At 36.7% G+C, this 10,877-nt stretch overlaps 1 protein-coding gene across 1 annotated transcript; it reads left to right on the top strand.

Annotated features, from left to right (window-relative positions):
• The first annotated feature begins 4,551 nt into the window (after positions 1-4,551).
• On the top strand, positions 4,552-9,316 carry LOC144642485 (microfibril-associated glycoprotein 4-like). The gene is made up of 4 exons (XM_078501448.1): positions 4,552-4,929; positions 6,158-6,272; positions 6,959-7,370; positions 7,567-9,316. The coding sequence occupies exons 1-4, from the start codon at positions 4,609-4,611 to the stop codon at positions 7,793-7,795; spliced, it is 1,077 nt and encodes a 358-aa protein (XP_078357574.1). The 5' UTR covers positions 4,552-4,608; the 3' UTR covers positions 7,796-9,316.
• Positions 9,317-10,877: the final 1,561 nt, after the last annotated feature.

Genomic DNA, 10,877 nt, shown 5'->3' with positions numbered 1-10,877 from the left:
TTATGTACATGACAGGTTTGCACGCGATATCATGTTATCTCCACCATTTTAGTTTAGTGTGTTGACTTCCTTTAGCGATCAGGTAACATTCTATGGAGAGTTAATCCTCTCTGTGCTTATGCGTAGGTGAATATGATAAAGTTTGAAAGAAGCAGTTCTCCAAGTAAACATTACGTGATCTGAAAAGGAACAACAAGCAAAGAAAGTACAAATCAAACTTTTAAATAATTTGTTAATTTTAAAGCTGTAGCATGTCCTTATTATATGCTGAACGTGATTCGACACAAAATAAAGTTTGCCTCGCTTAATCTGTTTGTCTGACCCTCTCGTCTTATTTGTTGTCTGTCCGTCTAACAGAGCTTTTCAACCACCAGAAGCTAAGTTTCTGTGCGAAATCTTTATAACTCAGAAGCGTTCGCGGCGTATGTCAGTGTATATGTTTGGAGCTGAAACTACTGAAAACACATACTGATTAACAGTTTACTTGTAAGACAGCTAATTTATTTATCGATAACTTAACCCAAAAGCAGGTTTCCTTGTTAAAAGAAAAAAATTAATTATGTGTCGGAAACATACAGTTTCTGTTGATTATTTGTTTACTACACTAGCTTTTTTTCTCGCCAACTTTTTTTTTCTCGTCCAGCTTTGGACTATTGTTCCAACTTGTTCCCACAAGTTCAGAAGGTCATGCTAGTCGGCTGTTATTGGCGGATTTCGATCTGTCTTGCTCTTTAGCACGTCGAAAGATGGATAAAGTTTATAGAACAGTTTCACTTGCTAGTTAGTAAAGAAAACATTACCGATGTTCCTGTTTGGAATGTGTTCTGTTTTCTGCATTGTTACAATTGCGAGAAAACACTGAAACAACCGGCAATAAAGTTTTATTTTTTCCGAGGATCAAATTCCGCCACACAGTTTGTCCAAACAAACGGCTGTCGCGTTCACTGCTTTCACAGCAGCAACTGTGCCCAGAGCTTTCAAGGAGGCTGGTGGTACAAGTCTTGTCACGCCTCAAATCTTAACGGTTTGTATCTTAACGAGTCACATTCTTCTCAAGGCCATGGAGTTGTCTGGTATGACTTTAGAGGCTTCTACTATTCACTAAAACGCACTGAGATGAAAGTTAAAACCAACGTCTGGTAATCCAGAAAAGAAATTATCCTGACTTGAACAACATTCACAAGAGTACTTGAGATGAAAAAGCTAATTGAAATATGCAACAACAAGTATCAAAGCAGTGCCTTGATACGTCTTGTTTTTTTTCTAAATATAACTAAATAAGAAATTCCAGAAAACACACAGCTTTCAAACATTAATTTTTATAGAAGAGCTATCAGGAAAAAGTCTTAAAAAACCACCAAGCTGAGCTGGTGGCTTCAATAGCTTGTCTAGTAAATTGCGTTGTGAATTACAGAAAATTAAAACGAAGTCAATTGAATGACTTACGCCGCACAACCACTTAGCGTGCTAACTTATATGTACTTGGATTTCCGTACACGGCCATAAAAGGGTATTTCTCATGTAAACAATTGAATCTTATTAATCATACTAAGCTGTAAAGTAATAATGTGCTTTTTTAACCCTGATGGTGACAAGAAGTCGAAAACGTTTGGTTTCTTTTTGATCGTATAACTTTATAGCCTTGTAAATAATGTTTTTACTTTGTTAGTGTATAGTATGTTTTCGCAATAAGATCGTCGCTTAAGTTTTCAAGACTATAATATTTCACTGTCTGTGCAATACACGGCAATCCGAGTTCAACTCTTTGGCCATACTGAAATGTAAATAGCGAACTGATTGATAGTTGATTCATCAATGAACTTTCCTCCTCTGTAAAGCAGTTCCTAACTGCTCGTACATGTATGTTGACAGCACATTTGTGAGCAATTCAGCATGCGTGGTTTTGATCAAGTTTCAAATAAATAATTCTCTAGATGTTCAGCATCATATTCTCTTAAAGAAACAAATAACAAAGTGTGATAAAACTAGCCGCAAATGTACCCAGTAGAAAGACTATGTAATTCTATGGCTGTAGTATGTTCCATATCAAACGTGATATGTGGAACATGACTCAACTCTTTCAATAATGTTTTGTCGTACTGTCTGCCTGATCATTTCGTCTGTCCGTCTCTCTAACTGTCTGTCTGTCTGTCGTTCTGTCTGTGTGCCCATTTGAAAGTCGAAAACTATACTCAAGAGCTTCTACAGCCGCACTTGTCAGAGAGAAAATTTTTAGAACAAATTTGTACAACTACAATAAACCTTATGTGAATTAAGCAGTTGATGCAAGCTGCGGCAGTGTGGTTGTCACAAAATTAGACAGGGTTCATTTCTCTGAAATCTCAGTAGAGCCCGGGACGACAGGACGAAGTGTTTCTAAGCGCTACAATGCTGTCCATTTCCTTTTTGCTCGTCAGAAATAAAAGGAAATACTTATAGCTTTAAATTCGTGCATTGGTTGAATGCAAATATCTACTGATGTAAGCTACTACTGCTTTACCTCAACTACTACTGTAGCGGCCGCTTTTCTGGGTAGAAAGGGCGCGAGAAACATAGGTACCATCCAGACGTCTAAACAGCTCTACTCTGGTTTAATTTTCCACGACGTTTACAGTATTACAGGTTGAATGTTCAAGTTTAAAGTAAGGCATTACACAGGATTTCCTTACCACACTTTCCGGATAAGATTGTCAAAGACTGTGGAGGATAAAACATGCGTACGGCTTCGGGCGAAGCTCAGTAAACAGGTAGCCAAAACATGGGCTAAACAAAATGTCCTTACGTTGCGAAAACATTCTCAATCGCATGGCGCTTTTTACTGCAAAGTTCCGTATAAGAGGCCGGCAGGGGACGACGGGACGCATAACGCAACACTTAAGACTGAGAAGGCGTTACAACTACCACTCCTACTACAAGTTTAACTACTACTACAACTGCCGCTGCCACTACATTTATAACTAACATTATTTTGTTCCGAAGATTTCTGAAGATAACCAAAAACCTTCGATCGAGGGCTGCAAAACATAATTAAAAGTCTTCCGAAGATAACCCGAGAGCTTCCGAAGGTTTTCGAATACCGTATTTTCTCGATTAAACGCCGGGTACCGAATAAACGCCAGGTTTCCAAGGTGAAGTTGATAATAAACCCCTCAGGTATTTATCTGAGGTATATTAAGCTGTAGCTATATTAACAAGATATATGTTTGACAAAAATAATGTCTAAAATCCTTGCTTAATAAACACCGGGCTCGAATAAATTTCATGAGTCGAATAAACGCCTGGTCTACCAGGCCAAGTTTGAAATTAACGCCGGGGGCGTTTAATCGAGAAAATAATCGAAACGTCAGCAAATATTTCTAATAGTTTCCCGAAGATTTCCGAAAAACACCAGATGTTTTTTTTTTTTTTTTTTTTTTACACAAGCTTTAGCTTGTCCATGCTATCCTAGCCCCTTTTGTTAAAAACAAGTTAGACAAGAAATCACATGTTTAATAAATATATCACTGAAAATGCATGACATTAATTTGTCCGTCGACATGAAATTACCTATGCAAATATTCAAGAAAATATTCTCCCAAGCTCAATGACACCAAAACTACCACAGCTTACGCGAAACGTTCTCAGTGAGATAAACCAGTTAAAGAAGAGAGTTATCTAGTTATATTTTTTGAAACTCAGAATATGATGAATACTTTTTTTACATGCGGAAAAAAATAATAAAAACAAGTGATGATATATCGACATATAGGTTATTAGTCCGCTCTTGAACAGCCAGTTTCAAGCCTATCAAATGTCTTTTGAAGTGAAGAGGTAAAGAACATACATTTCTTAATTTTTGGAATTTTGTAGCAATTTCTCGTTGCTTAATTCATACGTCAGCTAATAACAACTTCGAACAATTTAAAATAAGACCGTCCCCTGTTTTTGCAATAGCGTCTCATTAATTACAGTCCATTAGCGCTCTTACGCAACAAATGTTTACTGCTTTATATAGGTTAAGTCAGTAAATACGACTTAATAATCAAATTAGCATAAACATTTATTTTAAAAAGGTGATATTTTCAACACTAGACCTAAAACACAACACTGCTCTGATCGGCGGGCTTATAAAATAATTTTTTGACTGGAGTTTCGCATTAAAAAAACAGAGTTCAAAAGATATTTGCCAATATGAAATATTATATATGTTATATTTTTCAATTCGATACCTCATAATTAGTCTAAGTATTGTAATTTAAAATTGTTAATGTCACCATGCAAAATAGCAGGTGGGATAGGAAAATTGATAAAATAAATGCATGCTCATGCAATCCACAAATACCCGTGGTTGGCCTTTAATTATTTGCACTTCGTTGGAATGAGTAAAAGAAAAATTGAAACCTACAGCTTACAACCAAAACGAAAACAAGCGATTTACAATCTAAGACATTTGATATTGAAGTATTGTGTTATTGAGCTAGTGATATTGCTAAACACTTCCTCTTCACCTGCTATATCTCAGTTAACTTGCGTTGATGAGTCTGTCAGCAACGCCCTTTTTCCGCATAAATTAAAACACTCCCATTTTTATCGCACTTTACTGAAAGCATTCCTCCGTGAGGACCAAACATGCATCTCTGGCTACTAACTCTTGTCTGCACGGCTGTATACGGTATAAGCCGTATTTCTGAGCTTGATTTCATAGCCTTCAACTTCGCTAAAGCCATAGAAGGACACAAGCTTAATGGAAGTGTGATAAAAGAAGTTGAAGTGGATTCCGAAAGTTCCTGTCAGTTTGAATGTGTCCGCGAAGATAAATGCAAGTCTTACAACTTTGAGACCACAAAGAACGACGCTGGAACATCCACGTGTCAACTGAGCGACTCTGATCGATTTGTTGGTTTTGCAAACTTCACAGAAGATAAAGATTTCATCTACAGAGGATGGCAGGTAAATTGAATTTAAGTAGAATTAATGTATTTTTTTTTCTTAAACCACTCAGGTGTAGAGGAAGGGTTATTCCTCATCTACCTGGGAGTTTTAGTTTCTTCAAATCAGATTGATTTCCGCAAATTTATTAATATGATCGTGAATTCTTAAGACTTAAATTTTTCTCTTAAAACTCAGAACTTGTTCTTTAAGACATTGAGCAAAACAAAATGCACATTTTGATAGCATTGATTATTCTTTACCGAAGAAACGTTTTCACTAAATTTCATAGAAATCTGTAAAATCTTCATTCCTTCATAACTTCATTTCAATATGTAGTATTAATTATTTTGGCAAAAAGAGCTCGCAGTTCTTAGCTCTCAGAAATAATGTATAAATATTTAACGCCATCTTTGAGTTATAATTGCGTTGATATCGATAACGGCAAGTGAAACATGCGTATTTTGCGTCAATCTCACTTTATTGACAGCTAGGAGAACAAAAACCCGTCGACAATGGTCGAGTATCTCAAAAAAATTTAACTTCTCTTGGTAATCCGTACTGGCAAATGTTCCCTATATATATATCATGCAGTTTCAGTAGCCCGAAGCGACTAGAAGTATTTTTACGCAAGGGTACTCGTAGCATCTTGCCAGCACCCATTTATACACCAGGGTAAAAACAGGCTCGAATCACGACCGCTCGATCCAGAATCATCGCACTAAGGCACCGGGCCTCCCCAGTTGAAAGGTAATGGAAAATGTTCTCTACCCTGTAAATTCTGTAACAAAAAGTGTGACAAAAGCTATCACTGAATTGTTTGTAAATAAGAGCTGCAGAATGCATACATTATTTAAATCAAAATTGCCCGGCAGTCTAGGCGTTACGACAATATTCCAACATATTTATTAAAAATGACTATGTGTTTGCTTGTTACGATTTAACAAGTTAGAGAGCTTTTCTCATTGCAGCTTGAAAACACGTGGTAATACACGTGAATTTATTTTGGCAACTGGCAATGCAACGTTTGCTGCGTTGAAAGTTGCAAGTTGTAAGAAGAATTGCGTGTAACATGCCTTTTGGTTTTCCCCGCAATGAAAAAAATCAATTCAGCGGGAACAAAAATTTGGGAAAGCAAGTTGGTGATATCTTCAGAAAGTCTAAAAAGGCCTGAGGAGCTCATTTTCTTCTAGGGAAAGGATATCAGCGATCGTGGCAAAACTAACAGGAAATACTTATTTTTAAACAGAGTTCCTGTGAGACGGACAGTTCCCTTTGTGGTGAAAAAGGAGTCTGCATTCCCAACTATCAAGATGACAGCGTAAAATGCAAGTGTAATGATGGATATACAGGAAAACCTTGCAGTAAGTAACGGTAAAATGCTAAAATGTTCAGAATTAGTTGCTCGACAGATCTGCAACTTTGGCAAACTCAGGCAGTTTATTGGTTTTTCGTTTTTCTTTTTCTTTTTTTTTTTGTTTTTGTTTTCTGTTTCTTTGTCTGTTCTTCTGCCTTTATGTTCTTCTGCCTTTATTATATATTAGCAGAAATGTGAATTATAAGTTATTTTTAATTCTCTTTTAGTAGGTTTTAAATCCTAAGAATGTATAATTTCCTATTTTAGTTTTTAGATGGGATATTTTATGGCAGGCCAACACCAGCCTTTGGGTTGCCAGATCAGACCTGCCTCATCACAAATTTATATATATATGTAAGATAATGTAACGGAGTTTAACTGAGGAGTGGGCCATCGTTTCGATGGCCTACGAAACAGTGCTGTATTAAATCCAATGCACTCAAAGTTTGAGTAGTTCGTCTTCTGATATTCTAATGCGCTCCTTCACTGCAACTCGAGCACTTTCATGGCTTCGCCGGTGATCATTTAATGAATTATTTGTATGTATGTATATGTATGTATTTATGCCTTAATGACAATACTTAAAAAATAAAACGCCTAGCTTGGGCGTGAACATTAACAGGAACTAAAAAGAGTTAATTTTCAATTAATTCTGTGTTAAAATCTCTTTCGCTTAGTTTTGTTTATTTACAGAGCCGAAAAGCTGTGCCCAACTCTTTCAAGATGGTTTCACATCCAGTGGCGTGTACACCATCAATCCAGATGGCGGCAAACCAATACAAGTATTCTGTGACATGACCATGGACGGTGGAGGTTGGACCGTTTTTCAGAAGCGTGTAGACGGCTCTGTTGACTTCTATCTTGGATGGGAATCTTACAAAAACGGGTTTGGAGATCTGAACGGCGAGTTCTGGCTTGGAAACCACAATCTTAACCGTTTGACCGCTGCTGATGACGTCATGCTAAGAGTTGACCTGGAAGACTTTGATGGAGACATCAGATACGCTGAGTACACGACTTTTAAGGTGGCAGACGAGGGAGATAAGTACCGGCTTTTGGTTGGAGGATACAATGGCACGGCTGGTGACTCGATGACAAACCAAAAGTAAGATGAACATTTAAAAGCGGTTTAAGAATTGCTGGTTTTTATCAAAATCACAAAAAACGGTTTGGTTGCTGAGCAGCATCAGAAAACAAATAACTTATGCTATAGCGCAGGTAAAAATAAACGTTTTGTCCAAATTATAACTAATGAGTGTTGCACAACACTGTTGTGTTATCAATTTGTAATTTTCTTCTAGTGGTACGCTCTTTTCCACTCAAGATGAAGACAATGACGTGTGGAGTGACAACTGTGCCCAGAGGTATAAAGGAGCTTGGTGGTACAGTGCTTGCCACGCCTCTAATATCAACGGACTGTATCTCAATGGATCCCATTCTTCTTACGCCGATGGAGTCAACTGGAGTTCGTTTAGAGGCCAATACTATTCCCTAAAACGCACTGAGATGAAAGTTAAACCCAAAGTCTAAATATCTAAACCAGGGTCATTCAGCATTCCGAAAAGGGAACAGTTTTTTATAACCGTTACATCTGCAAAAGTGCTCAAAACTGAGTTAGCCAGTAGAGTTAATAAACGTAATAACAATACTATAAGGAACTCTTTTTAATGCTTCAGTAAAAGTTGGACTAAGTGTCTCTATGTGATTACTATCTAGTGTTTATAAAAACTGTAGTAAAATGTGTTTCACTAGGTTTCAATTATAAGAATAATAATTTTAAAAAATCTTTTTAAAAAGTTTTCAGTTTACCTTTAAATATAGATAAAACATTCGTGTCGTTTAATTGAGTTTTGAGGTTGTTCCAGCTTGATAAATGAATGTTTGTTTGCCCCAGTTGGTTCAGGGAAGAGGCAAACGAAGGTCGTTTAAGCGCCTTCTGTTGTGTGAATGAACAACGTGATTTCTAGTGAAATTAAAATTGAAGTCAGTAGTCCTTATTAAGCGCTTATGGATTTAAGTGTACCCGTGAAAAAGAAAAACGTCTCACTGGGGGAGGCTTGAAATCTAAACTCTTTACTGCTTCAGTTGACAAGCTTCAGGTTGGAAGTTCCAACAGAAATTAAACAGCTATGTTTTGTAGGATCTGTAATTCTGACATCAGAGTATCGGTATTTTTGTCCCCCCCCCCCCCCCCCCACCCCCACCCCCCTACCCCAAGACAACATTTCCATAATCAAAAACAGTAGAATAAAGGTGTTTATAAGGTTACCGTGGTTTTAATAGCGTCAGGTTTCAGACTCTCTTTATTTCCACCATTATAGCAATAATTTAAAAAATAATCTGCTATTTAGGCAGGGAGTAAGGCCCAGTGCCGAGACAGAAGCCCGGGCTTGTACTCGCAGGGTGCCAGGTCAAGTTCTCTGCTCTGATCAGCGCGTACATTATGACCGAGGGAAGGTAGATTCGTAACATGGCAATCCTGAGTTCGTAAGTTCAACTCCTTGGCCATGATGAAATGTAAATAGACAACTGGTCAACCTTCTACCAGTTGCGACTTTTAACAAGGATATGTTTGATTTTCATTCCTTTATTTAACCATTTATGCTTGTTAATTAAAGGTTGTTTTTAATATAGATAAACTAGATAAGTAACATTTTATATTATAACGCACAGATATTTACAGTTATTTCGATGCCAACTGACAAAATGCAAGTGATAGGCTTACTGAATATTTGCATTATGTACATGACAGGTCTGCACACGATATTGTGTTATGGTCTGTTATCTCCACCATTTTAGTTTCGTATGTTGACTTACTTTTGCGATGAAGTTAAGTTATTTGGAGAATTGTCCCTCTAATTGCTTATGTGTAAGTGAATATGATTAAGTTTGAAAAAAGTAATTTTCCCAATTAACAGTACATGACCTGAAAAGGAACAACAAGCAAAGAGACTGACAGTAGGAAGCAAGCTTTTGAATAATGTTTACATTTTAAACTGTAACATGTCCTTATGATATGTTGAACGTGATTCGACACATAAATAAAGTTTACCTCGCTTAATCTATTTGTCTGACCCTCTCATCTTATTTGTCGTCGGTCCGTCTAACAAAGCTTTTCAACCACCAGAAGATAAGTTTTTGTGCGAAGTCTTTATAACTCAGAAGCGTTCGCGGCGTATGTCAGTGCGTATGTTTGGAGCTGAAACTACTGACAACATATACTGATTAGGTCTTGAGAACAGCAGACACGTAAAGATTTTAAGAAAAACGACAATTTTTTTTAGTTTCAAAGACATGTTTCGACAGAGCAACTCACTGTGCTTTGTAAACCATTCAACTAAAGATGACAGATGCTCTGTCTTTGAAACTTAAAAAAATTGTCGTTTTTCTTAAAATATATACTGATTAATAGTTTACTTGTAAGACAGCTAATTTATTTATCCATAACTTAATCAGGTTTCCTTGTTAAAAGAAAAAAAATTAATTATGTGTTGGAAACATACAGTTTCTGTTGATTATTTGTTTACCGTGACTACACTAGCTTTTTTTCTCGCCAACTTTTTTTTTCTCGTCCAGCTTTGGACTACTGTTCCACAACCGTGTGGCCAGTAAAGTCTAAGTGAACAGATCGGCGTAGCAAATATAACATTTGTAATGAGCTGCAAAAAGGGACTTAAAAATTTTGATGGGGTAAACATTGTTTAAAAAAATCTAGATTTAATGTTTCAATTTGCATTCTGCTTGCAAACCTATTCATTGTGTATGTGTTTTGTAAAGACGTGGGTAAATAACAAAGACTGCAGCTGGGGGAATTCTCACACCGAGAAAACTTTATTAAAACTAGGCGAAGGAATATGAATCTATTGAACGGAGGTGTTTTTCGGTTAACAGACAGGTGAGTCTATTACCAGGGGAGCTTATGAACGACTTTCAGCAGATTTCAAATATCCTTCGACAGAAATCGAAAAATCGATTTCCCTCATTTTTTGCCCACAAATAGCCCTTAGCTAGCCTTGAAATTTGATGTAGTTTTTTTCATCTCGAAGCGCTTTAAATCCGTGAAAAACAAGAAAAATGAATTTCGCCCACAAGATTGCCAAAAATGGCCGAATACAAAGCTAAAAGTTGGCAACCTAAGTTTTAACTTAGTTCGCGAGCAAAGAAGAACCTGAATTTTTGGATACGTTTCCTTGAAAGGCAAGGTATTCAGCTTCTAAAAATAGGTAATAACTTGAGTTGAGCGTCATTCGAGAATTAATGACAAATTTTGTAAAAATACCTTTATTTACTTATGGGAAAATCCCTAATTTATTGATAAAGTTTAGAATTTTTTTTCGCCATGTGCCATAATTCCAAATTTCTTCAAACTTCGGTTGTAGAACCCTTTTATGTTATTGTAAATCATGTATGAAAATCAGCTTGGGTTCTCTTTCGAGAGATTTTTGAGGCGCCTCTGAAATAGCCGAATTTTAACGAAATTACATCAGCAAATGTTAACAGCGGACTATTGCCGTGTTTTGACGCGAAGCGGTCTTGTCAAAAATAAAGGCGATTTAAGCCGACAGTTGTGTTACAAGTTCTTTGTACTCATAAGCCAATATCTTGTTTCCTA

This window comes from Oculina patagonica, chromosome 2 (assembly GCF_052425735.1).
Source record: "Oculina patagonica isolate OP01 chromosome 2, crgOcupat, whole genome shotgun sequence".
Taxonomy (NCBI): domain Eukaryota; kingdom Metazoa; phylum Cnidaria; class Anthozoa; order Scleractinia; family Oculinidae; genus Oculina; species Oculina patagonica.
This window is presented reverse-complemented; position numbering and strand designations above follow the sequence as displayed.